The 18,729-nt window shown below is 34.7% G+C and overlaps 3 protein-coding genes across 8 annotated transcripts in view; 1 reads left to right on the forward strand and 2 right to left on the reverse strand.

The window, feature by feature from the left end:
* Nucleotides 1–13,729, reverse strand: part of sas (stranded at second) — a 35,987-nt gene extending 22,258 nt beyond the window's left edge. For 3 of the 6 annotated variants that reach the window (XM_068297703.1, XM_068297702.1, XM_068297698.1), the window contains exons 1-2: nt 2,382–2,519; nt 277–792 (exon numbers count right to left, since the gene is read on the reverse strand). In XM_068297703.1, coding sequence (XP_068153804.1) covers nt 277–715 — 439 coding nt within the window. In that variant the 5' untranslated portion in view covers nt 716–792; nt 2,382–2,519. Of the gene's footprint in view, nt 1–276; nt 793–2,381; nt 2,526–13,623 lie in introns of those variants that run through there. The other 3 variants (XM_068297701.1, XM_068297699.1, XM_068297700.1) reach the window with 3 other exon arrangements.
* Nucleotides 13,730–14,848: 1,119 nt separating this feature from the next.
* Nucleotides 14,849–15,762, forward strand: MAGE. The gene has a single exon (XM_068295967.1). The coding sequence runs from the start codon at nt 14,972–14,974 to the stop codon at nt 15,680–15,682; it is 711 nt and encodes a 236-aa protein (XP_068152068.1). The 5' UTR covers nt 14,849–14,971; the 3' UTR covers nt 15,683–15,762.
* On the reverse strand, nt 15,760–18,668 carry Sas-4 (spindle assembly abnormal 4). The gene is given in 3 exon segments (XM_068295965.1): nt 15,760–16,725; nt 16,784–18,089; nt 18,091–18,668. Coding segments are annotated over 3 exon segments (2,655 nt in total). The 5' UTR covers nt 18,588–18,668; the 3' UTR covers nt 15,760–15,873.
* Between the last annotated feature and the right edge of the window lie 61 nt (nt 18,669–18,729).

The raw sequence follows: 18,729 nt of genomic DNA on the forward strand, positions 1-18,729 counted from the left end.
ATTATGGGGAGAAAATGTTCGAAAATGGAAAAAAAAAAGACCAAACGAAGGGCGGGCGTTAATTGGAAACTCAAAGAACGAAAATTTGATTATGGCCTCTAGTAAGGAGGGCCAACAGAAAGAAGAAGAAAGATATGGGAATGGGTGGTGAAGGAGGAGAAGGCTGTGAAAAGGGAAAGACAGAGCAAGAGAGAGAGAGGAAATCGAGTAAGAGATTAAAGTGTCGGACGGAAAAGCGGTTCGTCTATATTCTTCGCTTTGGATTTTATAACTCACCAGCTTTAGCCTCAACTTGGGTCTCATTCAATTTGTTGCTTGTTGTTGGTATTGTCGGTGTTGGTGTTGTTGTTTCTAGAACTGAAGTCGTTGAACTATCCACAGATGCCTCACTGCTCGTGCTGCTGCTGCTGCTTTGTTCTATGCCAATTGCTGCTGCTGCGGCTGCTGTTGTCGAGGTTGCTGTCGGCGCAGAGACTTCAGTCTCTTGTGTTGCTGCTGTTGTTGTATCCAGTGTTGGATTGTTGGTTGTTGTAATGATGAGGGCCGCTCCATCATCCTCGCCTGCAGGCGCAGACCTGGCAAGATCAATTTGAATGCCAAACAGCAATAATCCACAGAGGGCAACCAGCCAAAGTTGCCTTCCAAATATCGTCTTCGTCATTTCTGTTGCCTTCGAATGGCCTCGAGCTTCTTTTCTTCTTCTACCGGCTTGCATTTTAGTTGCACAATAATAATTTATATATCCAAATTTTCTCACACCTTTTTACACTTGTTTTTTTTCTTAAATTCTCGCTAAAGTAAAAAAAAGTACAATGTAAAGTACAATTTTCTTTTTGTTATGTTTTTTGGCTCAATAATTTGTTTAGGTTTCTTTTTCGTTTTGTTTTATATTTTGCGGTTTTTTCCTTCAGTTTTTGACATTTATTTTGTTGCCTTCGTTTTGGTGCCCTGTCATTTATTTGTTAACCTAAATGCTGTCATTTCCTGTTGAAAGTTAAGTTAAATAATGATTTTTGGTTTTCTTTCCTAAAACTTGATATACGTTATCAAGTGCGGGAAATTTGGAATGAAAGTCGGCTAATCTCTTGATGGATGATTTGCCAAAATTGTATGTGTGTGGGTAAAAGTAACAACAAATGGCAAAAAAAAAAAAAAAGATAAAACTTATAGAAAAATGGATCTTTTGTACGAAACCGGTTAAAATTTTTTTATGTGTTGTCTACTTCAATTACCTTTAATTGATTGATGACTTAAAAAATAACAATAAGCTAAGAAAATCGTTTTTAACAAAACATAAGTTCCTATCCAAGTGAAGTTTGTGTCTAAAAGAACTATATTTAAGGTGACTCAAAGTAATAGAAAAAATAACCAAAAAAAATAAAAACCAAGTCTAAAAGTTAACCTACTTTTGAGTTTGTCAAAGAGTCAACGTCTTTAAGTTGTGTTTGCTAATCATAGTGTAAAAATATTAGCATTTTTTTTTTTTTATAATTGCAAGTCAAGCCATTTGAAAGGTAATAAATAAAAAGTTCGTTGCCTAAGTTTTTTGTTTTTCGAAATCGTAAAATTACGTAAATTGTATTGCTTCCAATTGTCAAGCCACATTTCTGAACTTTCTTTGCTTTTAGTGTAACTTTACATACATTTAAAACATATTTTTCTGACAATTCTTGAAGATGTGAAAAAATGCACAAAAAAAAACCTAAGCTAATGAAACTGGAAAAATATGCTAGGCGGCGGCAACTCAATGATCATGCAACAACACAAAAACAAAAACAAACCTTAGACCCAAATTGCATTGGCTAAAATATTTGAACCGGTTGCGAGCAACAATTGGAATTGCAACTGCAACTTGAAAGCGGTTTTTGTGGCAAAAAAAACATTTGTATGTATTTGGTATTTGGTTTGTTTGTTTGTTTTTGGTTAACTAGAGAACCGCAAAATATATACAGTTATGTGCCAATTTGATTGAGATCTAAACAGTGTAAAACATAAACTTCATGATGTCATTTGGTAAAAGTTATAAACATTTTTATTTTACTGTGTTTTATGGGCCAATTTGCATTGACATTTCACATTTCAATTTCACTCTCACTCCTTTTACAGAGAAATGGCAAAAAGCAAACAAATCGAACAAGAGAGAAAGATGCAGACACAGAAACAGAGAAAGAGAGAGAGAGAGAGAGGGAAAAGGAAAAAATGAGCTATCAAGAGAGAGGCGGAGGAGGCAGACAAAAAACTTGTTTTTTTGGTATTTTGAATGGAATTTTTCTTTTTATCTCTTGTTAGGATTAGCTTGATTTAACACTCTCGTGGTTATTTGTCTACGAAAAAAACACAAAAGACACTTTCAAAACGATATTATTTGATTTGGCACCAACCCGGCAAAGGTTTGTTTTCTTTAGCTTTTTTATGGACTGGCTCTCGGCGGGCCACGTTAATAGAAATTTGCTAGTAGTAGTATTCGTTTGAATACCTAATTATATTTTTTACCGCACACGGCAACCGATGCGCTTGAAGCACGTCCACCAACTGAGCTCAATGATGGCAATAGGGCCATAGGGGGATCCATGGTCCGTGATCATGTCTAGAAACTCACCACACTTTGGCCACGTTTGTCTGGGCCAAGTTGGTAAAACGGGTTTGAGTTGCGGTTTGAGTTGAGTTTCGTCAGCTGAGCCAGCGAGCAACAAGTGAGAGATCCATTGACATAATAGTTGCTCTCCCACTCTCTCTCTCTCTTTGTCGCTATCTACTCAGACTCTCGACTAGATTGTGGGTGTTCAGTTTAAGAAGAAGTCAGAAAAGTGATTTAAAGTTGGACAACGACCATGATTGCATTTACGGAAACTTTGTCTGGCAAGGCAACTTCTTGCAATTTCTTGACAAGTGACTTCAACGAACTTCGACTATTGAATAGCCAACGACTCAATCTAAGGTCTTGAGGCCTTTACTCGGTAAAGACCCAGCATTTGGCATTACGCCTACATACATAGTATCTTTTCGTTTTCTTGTTTTCTTCTTTTTTTAACGTTTATTTGTCTGTTTGGTTTGGTTTCATTGGATACTCAACGGTAAAGATCACAAAAGGCCAACTCAGGCCAAACTCGCATAAGATGGAATTTAAGCCTTGAAAGAAATACCACAAAAAATAGAATTAAAATTGACGGTTTAACCGAACATAAAATATTAAAACTGTAATTTTTTGTATGTTCATGTATGAAATGTATTTCGACATCGTTTAAATGTTTGCTTCGACTTGTTGAAAACACAACTGAAAAAATGTAATACAACAAAACTAAACATATTGCAGAATAAACCGAACAAATGATGTTGTCATAAACATCAACAGAACACATTTTAAATATCTTAACTATGGACTACTCGATTGTTTAGCCGGAATAGATTGGTTCAAGTGCCGAAAGAATGTTTTCTTCTCCTCTTATCGGTTAGCCTATAACTCAAGGAATCATTTTCCATCTCTTAAGAATCTCTTAGATGTGATGGCAAACTTTTTTGACTCCTCACCAATCCTTATACATATTGGAGTTAATTGCTTTTCTTAATCATTACCTACATTATGGATTAACGAAAGTGTAATCACAGCAGAAAGCGATAAAAGTACAGTCTACAAGAACAGCCAAAAACTATTGAATTCATCTCGTTCATCACAATAAATAAACACACACGCACACACACTAATAATCAGAAGTCATATTCAAGGTATTTTATCTCTCTTAAAAGCCGAGCTGCTCCCCAAAATAAAGAATAGCAATGATTTCTTTTTCCCTTGCCTTCAAATACCATCAATGCAAATATCAATTCAATGCCTCACATGAAAACGACGCACCCATTTATCCCAAACCGTCAGCTCACATCAAACACGAATACCAAAATCCAAGAATCAAGACTTCATCAGTCAATGGAAATATATTAAGAGTCGAAGACAGACAGGATGGGCTTATGTTTCATATATTTATTTCATGTACATGTTTGTATTCCCTTTGCTAATGCATGTGAACTCATCGTTTCTAGGACAGTTACATAACTTCTTTTCTATGATTTAGTAAATTTCCTTTAAAGTTTTTAACCTATACTCATCAAGAACTTGTATGTTTAACAAAATGCATTGCATTAGGTAGATGACTTTTTTAGAAGGGTATATACAAATTTAGAAAAGACGTCAAAAGGCATCAGAAATTATGGAAATAATGTGAAGTCGGCGACTGTTATAGATGTTATTGTTGTTGCAGCTATTGCGGTTGTTTTTAGTAAAACAAAACAACAAAAAAAAGATTAAAAAAATACCAAAACTCACTTTTTACCTTGTTGCACAAACTTGGCCAAGTGTGCACCCAAAAGTTGCATGACAACCCATTGTTTGCCATAGTTTTTGTGTTTGTTCGTTCGTTGGTCTTTCTGCCTGGAGCTTATCTCTCTGCTACAGAATAATAAACAAAACTAAGCCAACTTTATGCACTCATTTTTTGAATGGAGTAATATTTAAAAAACTTGTGCAAAAAAAAACAGAAGTACAAAAAACAACCGCAAAAGCAGCTGCATGAATCTGTCCATTTTGGTGGCCAAGAACACAGGTGTCAGAAAAATGATTTCAAATTCAGAGCCATGCAAATGCAGAGGGTTACACCAGAAGAGAGATCGAAATAATGTTTAAGTACTTGGTAGATTGAAAGGACTGACTCCTTGTGGGCGCCTACATGGACATTACTTTCCAGACAGACGAATTATTTGCCCAGACTAATGAGTCTGTAACTCATTGCCAATTAGGTATACCATTATGAGTAGCACATCTTATTTTTCTATACTTTCATGCGACTTACTATGTTGATAGTCATACGCCAATGTAAGGCAATGAGAAAGTTAATTTTCTAACTAATTGAAGATTAAATTAAATAAATAAATGTATGTAAGCGGAGTCCTTGGTTGATGAGTTGTCTAAGTGGCCCAGTCATTTAGGCAACTGATTAACGAGGATCCGGGCTCAAATCCCAGGCCTTAGTTGCCAGTGCTTGTAAAATATAGTTAGGTTGATAGTTTACAACTATATCTTCTTTCTATATATGTATGTACGTATTCGGTATCTTTTGGTTAACCTGACCAACAATTTTAACAAATGAGGGAGAACTTGGGACTATTTGGATCATTTTTTCGTTAGTCCTGACTTGGGAGTAACATATTGTTTCTAATGAGAACTTAATTAAAAGGTTAACTCATTGACTGATTTTTGATCAATGATCACTCAGACATGATTGACCGTTAAAAAGCTATAGGAGCTTTTTCAAACATACTCAAAAGGTTGGACAAACGGCGCATCTAACAATCAAATTGTGGTCCAGTTTGGTTAAGTTCTTCATTATGACTTTATTTTATAGTTTGTAAGAAAGATATTTGATAGTCGGTTTGATTTTAACCTACATTGTTTTTTTAACGCTAAAAAGTTGATCTAACGTTTTTCAAAATAGCCCATTATTTTGTCTCCACCCCAACTTTAAGCCTTTAAAAATAAACATTTTATTGACCATAAGTTTGCATTTGGGATCCTATTTTCAGTTTACATCGAGCAAAGTTAAAATCACAAACATGTTTTTTTGAAATCATTTCTTGGAGAGCAAAAATTATTTTAACAGTTGATACTACAAATTGGATTAGTTAGGGTTTAATTTCCAAATATAGTCCAATGGACACTTTATGTCCTTATAGGAGATTCAAAGTTTTGTGGTTTCAGCTCTTTCTGTCTCTGGAATCTAAGTGTTCATACAAAGAAAAGCCAGACGAACGGATAACCAGCCATTGCCAGATCGACTTGACTTTTGATCCTTATTGTTTTACACTTTCACTAGATACACTTTCTTCTTCCTGTTACACACATTTTGGTGATTTAAGATTATAGATAGCTTGATGCATTTCAGAGTTTAGACTTGTTAAATGTCTTGGTGAGTTTTATATACCATTTATTTCTATGACTGACTGGTAGAAAAGAAGTTACAAGGATAATGATCAAAGTAAATCTGGTATATTAAGTATATTATTTAACTAGTTGTCAATTTAATAAATATTTATATTTAAAATAAAATGATCTTCATAAAATATTGATAAGTGTCAGTTATTTCATGTTAGACATCAATTTCACAAGTAAGATCAAATTATCCAAGCCGTAAATACTTTTAATGATCAAATAAGGAAACATAAAACAATTCAACTTTGTTTCAGTCGGTTTTAATAGTAAATGATCTTCTTGTGTGTGTGTTTTTTGGGGTCTGGGGCAGAGTTTATATCACTTTTTGTGTTTTTTTTTTGTTTCGTTTTCTTTTGGCTTTGATTTTTGTTGAAATCCACGTGATTTGATGCGCAAATTTTTCATGTGAAATGAAGACATCGTCAAAAAAAATAAAATAACGAAACACATGCAATGGCATTTGAAATCAAATTGTTGTTGTTGCTTGCGTTTTTATGTAATGTGGAAATGATTTTGATTTCAATTTTGAGTTATTTCCATGCAGATCAGGGTGAAAACTTTCGCCCAAAAACTGAAGCCAAACAAGCTGGGAAGCATTTTTGCACAAGCACTCAATTCATGTCAAGTAATTTTACTATGTCCAAATAAACATATTAATATTAATTACAATATTACACATTTCCGATTGATGTCAATTCAAATTGAAATTAACTGCCAAATATGCCGAATATTAATTGACTACATATGAATTGGTTGAAATAAACTTGCACATTGAACTTTTAAGTTTATTCTCTTATTTAACTTCATTATGATACTAACTTAGAGACTAACTCCTTACCAAGTAATAGAAACTACTTGCTTGTGACTATGGCAAGCGATTCGCTTTAAGTAAGATTCACTAAAATTCGTATAGTTTGTTCATTTTTTATCTCTTGTATTTTATAAACTTAGCCCTTAAATTTCAAAAACTAAATACATATGTATGTATATATTATGTATGTATGTATATGTATGTAATAACTGAAGGTAAGCAATATACTCCAAAATCTTCATCTCCCTTTCAAATGTAAAACAATAACGTCCTTTTATCTTAGATTTTTGCAGGCCCTTCCAAAACTTAATAAGGATTAGAGTCGGATAAATTAGTCGAAACACTTTTTTTGTCAGATGTTTTTAAGGATTCTCAGTAGAGAATATAGCCTAGTAAGGTTTCCATTAAATGTTTGATAAATTTAAAAGCTTTCTTACATCGAACTTGCAAAATTCATCAAAGAAAATAATCAGTCTATCATATTATAGAACTGATAGTGGGAGAAATTTCTTTCAACAGTAAGCCTTCAAATTATTAATATTTGTACTAACTTTAATAATGATTAAGTAATCTTGGCGTATATAAACATTAAATGTCCCCTAATTGAACAAAACAAATGCCACAAACCCTAACGAATGTGGCTGAAGCAGTTGTCATTGTTGTAGCTGTTGTAGCTGTTGGAGCAGTTAAGCGACATGCCACCAAAAATGATTGACAATCACTTTGCAAACAATTTCATTTGTTCAAGACTTGGAGACTCGCCCCAGACACCAAACTCGCACACTCACACAAACACACACACTCACACACTTCCCCATTCATGCCAGAAAACCAGTTGCATATGAAAGTAAAAGTAAAGTAAATGCAATACATGAAACGAAAACGAAGAAGACGAAAAAAAATGCATTTTAAATAGGCAGACATGTTGGTGAATATATATATGTATATATATATATACAGGTAAATCCATATGTGTAGCCACCTATATACATACACATATATATAAAAACAAAACCAAATAAACAAAAACCCCGGTCAAAACTAAAGAGAGCCGGCAACAAGAGATAGCCAAGAGTCGCTGCCACACCGGTTGTGAATGCAGACAGAAACACATACATATACATATATCCTACATACATATGTACATTTTAGCATTCATATGTATATCAATTTGTCTACACACATATGCACATAATATAACGAAGTTTTATATAAAACCGCTAATGAAATGCGTTCAAAAATAAAACATAAAAAAATGCCGCTGCGCTTGTAGTCGGATAAACAAAAAACTGTCCCAAAAAATCTCAAAATAAATTTTATTTCGTGGATATGACATCATAAGACCCAAGATTGCATTAAGCTTTTGGGCATTTCTTTGAATAATCTTGATGTGAGTTTCTGGAAACGACTTCGAGAAACACAAAAACAAGAAAGAAAAAAGGTTACCAAGTGAATTTTCTGTTTATTGTTTATATAACATATTTGTTTTATTCTGGATGTGTGTTCAATTTGGTATTTGCATGCAAAATGAGTGTGAATATGAATATGATAATTTCTGATAATTTCACAATTGGTTGTTAAAGGATATTATTAAAAAAAACTGATGACCTCTTGTTCTTTATGGTAAATCCTCAATAAATTATATCTGTGTATAAAATGCCAATAGATATAGTCTGCTCCATCTTCAAAAGTACGTATCTTTGATTAGCAGAGATTTTCAAAAATAAACTTTTCACCAAGGACGATTTTATCACGAAGTTCCTCTTCCCATGGGACTTCAGAGTGACTAAGATCTTCAGGATACAATTGTAGACGATTAATTAGGAAGGTGGATTGGCATAAATTGTTAAATGTGTTTACAAAAAGAGCAGTGACGATGATAAATGACCATAGATGCAACAATTTGTTAATAATTTAGAATAAAATTTAAAATAACATTTGAAATTTTTTATAATTTTCAAATAAATGACTAATTAGACTGGGTAGAAAAATATAAGTAAACACTACAAATAACAAAGAGACAAAACAAAAAAACTCATTTCCTAACTTTAGAATAAAACTCAGCAATCTTAGTTAGGACCTTAAATTTGGTAGTAACTGTTTGCATCTAAGCCCTAGTCATGAGAAGGTAAAACTGGAATTATTAGCGGGCTCATAAAATGCTGCTAGTAAGCTTATGATCGTTTTCCAGTTGGATTGTTATTTTAAAAGATATTTTTCGTTTCATAAATTGGGGCTAAACTTTTTCTGTACTTTTTAGTTTCAAATATTGTTAAAACCCTCAACCATCAAAAAAGATCCCCCAGAGGATTTTGTAAAATTAATCAGAAACCTAACGAGGGAGACTTGTCCGACACTAAAGAGAATTTACAATCTGGATCAGATCTTTATATATACGAACCAACTTCATGGCCTCAATTTGAAAGCCAATGAAACTTTATATTTCAGCTTTTCAATGAGATAGAGTATGCTCCAAGTCGGATAAGTATAGCACATATTCTCCATCGATCGAGAAACCGCCTTTGCCGAAAAGTACCCACCATATGAAAACTGATTAAAGTATACGAACTTTAGTTTAATCAAATTTATATCCTTTTTTTTTTTTTGTCTAGATTTCGACCTTACTGAAGTTAATCAAAACTTGGTTTTAGCTGGGCTTTAGGTCAATTTTTTATAAATTATTAAGATTTGTTGACCTTAAGTCCAGCTAAAACCCAGTTTTGATTTATCTTCTATTTTTTTCAAATATAGAAAATTCAAGCTGATCGAAAGAACTAATTAACTCTAGGCAATCGATAAGTGAGATTATATTTCTGTATTTGTTTCATTTCAAAGCCTCACTTAGCCCTCCTGAATTATATTTCCCAACTTTAGTGGAAGATTTCATATATATTTCATAAAAATTAAAATTACAAATCAGCTAAAACATAATAATTACCCATCGAGTTAATTGACAGTATCTAATTAACTAATTTATTTTATGATATGTTTTGCAAATGAATCAATCTCGTTTTTCTCCTATATGATTTGAGTTTTATGGCCTGTCGTTGACACATTCGAAATAGCCCTGACCATGACTGACTCTTCAAAACTCAAATATCTTCGCACACTGCATAAAATTTCATCAAAACAAATTTATGCATAAATGTATTTAACACGACGCCGAAATAACAATTATTAAAAAAAAAAAAAAGTGTCTTTTGGCGAAAAAAAAAAACAACAAAATAAAGGAGAAAAACAAACTCAATGTAAAGCATCTTGTGAAAGTTTTCTCACACACACACAAAGAAAGAGCGGCACAGGAAGCAGGTTAAAAGATTTATGCAACAATTTGGATTTTGTTTATTTATGTTGCTTCTCTTTTTTGTGCTCTCTCAAGGCTGATTTGCCAGTTGCATACTAAGTGAATTGTGAATCAGATTTTGAGTTGATCGACAACGACCTTCAGCAAGTACTAAAAAAACGTCACAAACTCTATAAAAAAATCCCAAAGCCAATTGACAATTTTGTCAAGTTAACAATTTCGCTTAACATTTTTTTTGGCGTAGACCCAAAAAAAATGATTCATCCAATGGGAATTTCTAGTAAGGCGACAAAACATCGAGAAGTTCCCTCCATTAATCCGGAGTCCAACGGTTAATTAATTATTAATGTTTTCCAGTTGAGCATAAGAAACAAAAAATGAAACCTAATAAACCTTTTTATAAAAGAACATCTCGAACGAGATGAGATCGTGCATCTTGAAGAGGTCGTTATAAAACAAGATTCAAGCCAAATTTTGAAAGACAACAGAGTCAAAGATATAAATAAACTGTTAAATGTTTATTACTATTTTATGTTTCGCTTCTTCTTTTGTGATTGACCTTCAAAACAACAAAACTAAAAACATGCAGAAAAGATCAACTTCAATAAATCAAAAGATTTAGCGTACGATTTGCGTTTAAGCAAATATATAAATATTAATCAGGTGCTTTAGTTAAGTTGATTAAGTTGTGCTTTGATAAAACAACAAAGATACAGTTACAGTTTTTAAATCCTTACCATGATTTTGGAACAGGGAAGAACACCTCGATATGATTACTATATCTTACTTTCTTAACGTAATGGTTGTTAGAAATTGACATCAATTAGTGGTTAGGTCTGGTGTAGTCTATATTACTGGTTACTCTAATTAGCCGTATACAGTTATATGTAATGAAACCTACAAAATTTTCTCATATTTCTCCATGCAATTAGTATTTCTTTTTGTTATGTTTTATATTAGTTGCATTTGCTTCATCATTTAGATCCGCTTAGCGATTAATTGCTTACTCAATTGTCTACCGATTCAACAGTGAGTCCATGGGACTCCACTCCCAGGGTTAGGGGGTTATGTCGTCAGTCTGTGCCTACTTTAAGTCCATCGTGCGTATACGTGATTTTCCATGCACGAGTGAACTTAACCCTCAAATGTTTAAATTGTTACTCATATTGCTTGAAATGTTTCTCCATTTAAGGGGAATAGGAAAATAATCGGTTGATAGGCGCTTAATTTGATTATCAGCTTTTTTTCAAAAATTTATTAAGTGTTAAAGGTCAAAGGAAACAAATCATTTAGGTCAGCATTCAAAGAAGAGCTCCTAATTAGTTAGGAGAATTCCTCTAAAGCAAGTTTCTTGCCCAAGTCATTTGTCTGAACTTTAGAACATGCTGAAGCTGTTGTTGCTAATTTGACATTTAAGAAACAAGATGCAGAAGAAGAACAAGAAGAAACAGAATTCATATTTTTGTTAATCTAATCGAAATGCCGGCTATTTCATGTTGTAGCGCGTGTGTTTAGCATCAATGAGCAATACCAATCGGAATCGCAGTCTCACATTCTCAGCACTCAAGCACTCCAGCACTCGAGACTCGTTGGACAAGAGCTGAAGATAGACCACTTTCAAGCACCCGAAACAATACAGCAAACCAGAATATTTGCGCCAATATGTAAATTTGTTAGAACCAGAAAATCATAGCTAATCACAAAAAACAAAAAGAAAGATAGAATTGCTTAAAGAAATCTGCAATATAGATTTTTGATAAAGCTTAAGCACAAAGATCAAGATTGAGATACGTAAATGAATATAGAAAACTGGTTTAGAATTTGAAAATGTTTACATTTTAATTAGTTGTAATAGAAAAGCCAGAAGACAGTTAATTAAGAAAGTTTGTATTCTATTAAGTTTTAAATGATCATAGTTCGTTTTTAATATGGAATTCATATTATAAGCAAACTCTGTGGCGAATCCATGGGGGATAGTGAGGGAACCTAGTCGAAACCATATCGAAACACATTATCAAAAGTAACAAACCTGCGATCCACATTATTCACACTGAAAGAGATTATGACAAATCGACTCAACAAATTAGCCTATCTTGACACTACTCCTTTAATATTAACTAGGTCTTACAAACCCCTGAAGTATTCTCTCTTTCTCTTTTGACTTTCATGGCATTTTTCAGATTTTGCACTCCAGAATCCTCGCTGCTTAACTGTCAATCGACACAACCTGAACTCCATGATATAATAACATCTGCTCATTCAGTTAATGGAGTATGATACAATCAGTCAATCGTTAGCGAAGAAGATTTATTTGAATGTGTTTTATTCTGTTTATTCCAGAAAGACTTATTACGAGAATTTACTGACAGAACTTTTAGAATTCCTTAACACCAAACATTGATATTTGACCAACAAAATGTTTTTTTTTAGTACTTCATTTAACACTGTTTTCAAAACTGCTTAATAAAAACCTCATATTCTTTACATACTTTTAGCATACTCGTGGTACTTCTTGTGTAGAGTATTTTCAACTTTCACATGGGAATTGTTTCTTTAACTTTTTTTGTTGCTTATTTCGTTAATAATTTATCAATAGTTTTTGAGCAAGGCAAGACGAAAAAAAAAACCAAAACGAAAACTGGTTGGTCATGAGTTTTTGTGTTTATTATGAAAATTCTAAATGACTTGCTTTATGGCACTCGCTAATTTTAATGGCTCTTCCCAGCCTCATCTCGCCCAACCAAATATACGAAAAAGTCGTATGACAAGTTCAAGTTAAGTCTCTCGCTGTCTCTAGAGAAAGACCTTGACTTTCTTTTCAAAAGAAACAAAAAATAACATAAACTTTTCTTCACCAACTTTAAGACTAACTACAATTAGCCAGCGAGCCATAAAAAAGTGGAAAAAAAAACAACTTGGCAAAGTTTACATTACGAAGCGCAAAATTTTGAAAGCATTTTGGTATGAAGTTTGTACGTTCATTTACAAGCAAAATGTGGGGTAAATGTGGGTACAAATGTATATAGAAAGTTCAAATGTTGTCAATGAGAAGGGCATATGTTTCTTGAAGATGAATTTCACTTAAGTTTTTTTAATATTTTTTTTTCTTTTTTAACAATCGTATGCAAATTCCAAATTCAAATGATATTTTTATCTCAGGCATAACTAAAACGGATATCCATTCTTATGTAGTTCTGACAGCTTAAAGACTTTGCCTTTTGTTATGTATTTGCTTTTGTTTTTAGTTTCAACAATAGTCGAACAAATCAATTAAAAGTGACCGCCAAACTTTTGTTAACTTTTTGACTCTGCTTCCTTCTAAAAGAAGTTTACTTCTTTCGTTTGAGCTGCACACTTTATTTTTTTCAAAGCACTTGTTCGAATTTTACTCCGATTTCCCCTTTGATAACAACTCATTTTTTATTTATTTGTCTTATTTTGACCGTCTTGCTGTGTGTCATTCGCATGTTGCATCTGTTTTTCTTTTATTTTTGGTTTTTATTCGAAAGTTGTTTGCTTCCTGCTGCTTACCGGTATTTTAAACCAATTTAAGCGACTTTTATTTGAAAAACATCAAAATACCCACACAATCTCCTATGCAAAACTACGATTTCAAATGCACATCAAATGTGACCGAGTTCATTTTGCCAACTGAGTATCTGACAGAGACAAAAACGATAAAAACCATAAATCAATAATCTAAGGACACACTAGAATAGGTCCTAACCACTTGGCACACTTGGTGGATGCATTGACGAGATAATTGAGAGCATTACATTGACACCAAATGCCTATCTAAATAAAAATTGAACGAAATTTGCACACCCTTGGCAATTTTCTATCTGATCTCACATATGTATTTATATGTGTATAAGAATGATTATCGCGATTTGAATGAATTAAAGTGAGTCTTTCTTGCTGGAAATCTCTCATAATGTGTTATTATTGTAAAGAACTATCTTTATTGTAAGGGATTTTGTTTAGTTAAACTGCTGATTTAAATTTTTCCTTCTTATATAATATCGATTTGCTTATCAATTTGGCCATCATTATTGTTGTGAATTTTGGTATCCACCTCCAGTTATTTCCGACGAAGAAATTCAACAAGCAAAGCACAAGACAACCGGGCTTTTTTCCCCGAATGCATTTTATTTCTTCAGTTTGTTAAAAAAAAAATTTATTTACTTTTTAATTAAAATTCTACACCACCAATTCTTTATTTGTAAAAAAAATAACAAACAAATAAAAATAAATACACGAGCCTGTTCAAAAAGTAATGTGTATTTAGATTTAGGTCAACGCAATTTGCAACACAGATTTTTAACGTTCAAAAATAGATCGGTTGGCGCCAAATGGCTTAATGTTACTTTTCAACACTAACCCCTGTTCTTCTAAACGAAAGGTATGGAAACCCTGCCATGCCGATAACTATCGGATCGGAACTAGAAGTAGAGCTAGGAAACTATCGATAGTGGCGCCATCCGATATTTTTTATCTTTTCAGAAAAATGTGAAAAAAAATTTATGTAATAATTTTTATCAATAAACTAAGTTTAATATTATTTGTAATGGTGACAGAAAGCAAAAAGAAGAAATAAAACAGGAGCAAGGGAAGTACGTCTCCGCCTATAATGACGAAAATCGCCGGTCCCTTGAGCGTCGTTATAGCCGGATTCTACTGTATAAATATAAATTATCGTACAAAAATAAGTACTTGCTTGTGACTAAAAACAATCGAAATTAAAAACCTCGATAGTGCCATTGATAGTTTTCCAGCTCTAACAAAAAGGCGGTTTTTGTTGTTATTATTTTGATGAAGAAGATATTTAAAAAAAAAAATTGTCGTCAAAACTCTGGGCTTTTAGTTTTGGACAAACACAATGGCTAGCACGTCTAGATCGTCCCGGAATAGGCAAAGGGCTTCGCAGTCTCAACATCAAGAACAGCCGCAAGTGGGCGAAGAAGTAAAGAGTATAGTAAAATTTATTTTGGATCATTCTGCTGAAAAAGTTGCCATTAAAGAGAAGGACATGTACGTTGTAGCTGGAGGCAAGGATATGCTAAGGCAACACCTTCCTCTTGCGGTAGAGGAGCTGAAACGTCGATTTGGCATTGAGTTACGGCTATTGGATCCATCTACTCCGCAAAACAAAGTCTACATTTGCGTGGCCACTTCGCCCATGGTGTCCATATATGAGCTGACGGAATCACAGCGGCCACAATTTACTCTACTGCTCATTATTTTGCTTTACATATTTCTGCGTGACAATAGGATTGAGGATCAGAAGTTATATGAGATGTTGGCCATACTAAACATTCGATTGGATGAGGAACATGGATACTTTGGCAATGATCTAAAGAAGCTAATTGAGGAGACATTTGTCCGTCAGAATTACCTAAAGCGAGAGCGTTCAGAGTTGAGTGCATATGATGATCCCAAGGTGTACTTTCAATGGGGTCTCCGTGCCAAGGCGGAGTTTTCGTTTCCGCAAATGATACAATTTGCCTCGAAGCTGTTCCAACAGGATCCTAAATATATTGAGCAACGTTTAAAGGCGACCCAAAGTCAGCAAGAACAAGCTGAGCAGTAAATATAATATAAATTATAAACTACTTTAAATGTAAATAAGCATTTTCTGTTACTCGTTTTAATATATTGATTGCAAAGTTATTTTTGCTTTAACAAAGGTTTATTATATATTCATCAGAATTCTATCTACATCTTAGAACTTAATCTCATTAAGTGCTGTAATTCTACATTTAACAATTCTATTCCATTCAGCTAGTACTTGGCATAATCCGTATCCATTATCAGTTTGCCATCTTTGTCTTTGAGTCGCACGCGACCATTTGAATAGCGTGTCTCTTGGCTTCCATCGGGATAAACTAGTTTGACAGTACCATCTGGATATTCCCGACGTTTATTCAATTTCGTGTGTATCTCTTTTTGTCCATTTGGTAGATTTAGTATCTTGTCACCACTTCTCAACTGAATTAAATGTGTGCCATCGGCGTAACGCCATTCTTCAAGCTTTTCCGTATCGTTAGGATCTACCACTTTAATTGAGTTATTGGGAAAATGTATCTCAATGGTGCCATTTTTATGACGATGTTCAGTCTGGCCATTTGGAAATTCAAGAATTTCTAATCCATCTAAATATGTTGTGTGCCAGGTATTGGTCTCATTATAATAATATTTAATGGTGCCCTCGCGTATATCCGTTTCCTTTATGTCCTTATTAAAATATAGCATTCTTATGGTCATGCCATCGGCACTGATTTTCTTTAGGTTGCCATTTGGATACCAAATATCTCGGCTTCCATCCGCATTGACAATCTCACGTTTTAAAGCGCTGAGTGGACTGGAATCTTCATTTGCTTCTGATTTTTTTGAAGCTGTTGGTTCTTGCTCTTTGGCAGCCTGCGGTGTGACAACTCTTTCGTCTTCATCTAAGTTATCAGAATTGCTCGATGCTTCTTCACTTTCCAACAATTCTGGTTTCTTTTTACTTCTGCTCCACGATCGACGTGGCTTAGAATTGGATTTGTTCGGGGTTTTGGATGGTACGCCATCAAGGGATTTCGTACGCCTGCCATTCTCATCAAGGACCTGAGTGATGGTGTTTGTAGGTAGCTGAAAAGTAAAGATTTAAATTTATAATAGAATTTCGAATTATTATTTCATTTCTTACCACTTTTGGAGCTAATCTGGCTATGTTTCTATTTATCTCCTGCAACATTTTCGTGTTATTCTCACGACCGATTTTTATTAGCTCCTGCTCCAGACGTTTGTTCTCTCTGTGCAATAGCTCGATCTCATCGCGATAGTTTTTCTGCTCTCGCTCGCCGGCCCTTAATTGGGCACGTAAGCGAGCTTGCGCTGAAACATGTTGCTGCTCCTTCTGTTTAAGCTGAAGCTGCAACTGCTCCACTTCCTGTTTGAGGGCCGATATTTCTTTCTTATTATTGGAATGAGCACTGCTCTTTTGGAGTCGCATTTGTTGTTCGAACTTGCGACGTTCTTCTTCGATTTTCATGCGTTCGTCATGTAAATAGATTTCAGCTTGAATTTTCTCATCATGAACCCGATCCATGGCTTCTTGATGATCCTCCTGACATTTGGCTTGATTCAATTCATGTTGTTGTTTAAGACGAAGAAGTTCCAAATTTTGTGCTTTAAATGTCGCTATCTCCTTCTCCAATTCTTCAAGTCGTTGGCGTACCAAATTTGCTTTGGATTGAAGATCTTCCTGTTCCTGGGAGCTTGCAGATGGTTGCTTGTTTTTCTCAAGCGCTTGGAAAAGGGCGGATTTGAATTGTTCGAAAAGTTGCACATTGTCGGTCAAAGTTGATTCATTGGAATACGAGTGGGTGTCATTTGAGTCTGAGAAGCGGACCCGAACTTGGGGCTTTCCTCTTTGGTGGGTGGTCAATGTTGATTCCTCCTCTTCGTCGTCGTCGTCGTCGTCCTCGTGGTGCGGATCCCTCTCCTGGTCTTCATCTTTATCCTGAAAAATTTCTTTGATCTCTGGCTGAAGGCGAAGATGCCTCATTTGTTGTGTAAGTATTATCTGATCTGTTTCATTTTTTAAGTCCTCTCGTTGACGCTGATCTTTTCGCGCCATAAACGTTCTAATGCAACTGGAGTTCATATCAAAATTACCCTCTGAGGCCTTTTGCTCAAGTAACTCAAAAATGCTAACATTGGAGTCGTCCTCGACTCGTATTTGTGCCGATCTTCTTTGTATAAGTGGCATAGATTTGATATTTTGCGTATCCAAAACCTGAGCCCACTTTACCCCCACCAACGGACTTGGATCTGAGGATTCCGTCATCTCATCGTCCGCCGTCTGTTCCGCAAAGCGAACTTTGGCTGACGAATTAGTTGAGTGAGTAGAGTGGGAGGCCGAGGAAGTAATGGACTTGAGATCAGGTGTAGACTGACAAAAATTCTTAGATTTTATTAGTAACTGCTGGAACTGCTGCTCCTGAAGATCAAGGGGCGGGGGGAGCTGATTCTTTGCGAACAGGTTCAGGCTTCTTTAAACTACTCTTTTTAGCCAATGGCATTGTTCTCCGGAATTGAGGATGAGCATTGGCAAATTTGTAGCGGGGTAAATTGTCTAGGCGCAGTTCATCGGGACTAATTTTAAAACGCTGTTTCAAGCCTTCTCCGCGCTTCAGGAACGGACGCTTAGGTTTTGGTTCTTCATTTGTGTTTGCCATTTCCGGCATTTCTAGAGATTCTTCCTTTTCCGACTGTTCTCGCGCGTCATCATCTCCCATTTGACTGTCTGTATCCTTGTTAAGAAGCCCCAACATTTTATACATATTTCGTTGCTCCAATCCAAGCATTTGACGCTGATTCTGCTGACGCTCCTGAAGGAGACGCTTCTGTTCATCCTGCCACCGATTTAAAGCGGCGAGTCGCTGACTTATGTCCTCCTGTGAAGAGCCGCTACCGCTTGGGTCTTTGGGGTTCAATGAATTTTGCATTTCTTAACATAAAAACATAAACAAACTCTATTTAAATTTAAAATTATTGGGCCACAGAGTGACCATGCCACGCACCGAATTACGCCAAGCGAATTAAACTACGGCAACGCCAAAAATTCAGGGCTGCACTAGTACTACGTAA

The sequence above is a fragment of the Drosophila tropicalis genome, unplaced genomic scaffold (genome assembly GCF_018151085.1).
Source record: "Drosophila tropicalis isolate 14030-0801.00 unplaced genomic scaffold, ASM1815108v1 contig_859, whole genome shotgun sequence".
NCBI classification, from domain to species: domain Eukaryota; kingdom Metazoa; phylum Arthropoda; class Insecta; order Diptera; family Drosophilidae; genus Drosophila; species Drosophila tropicalis.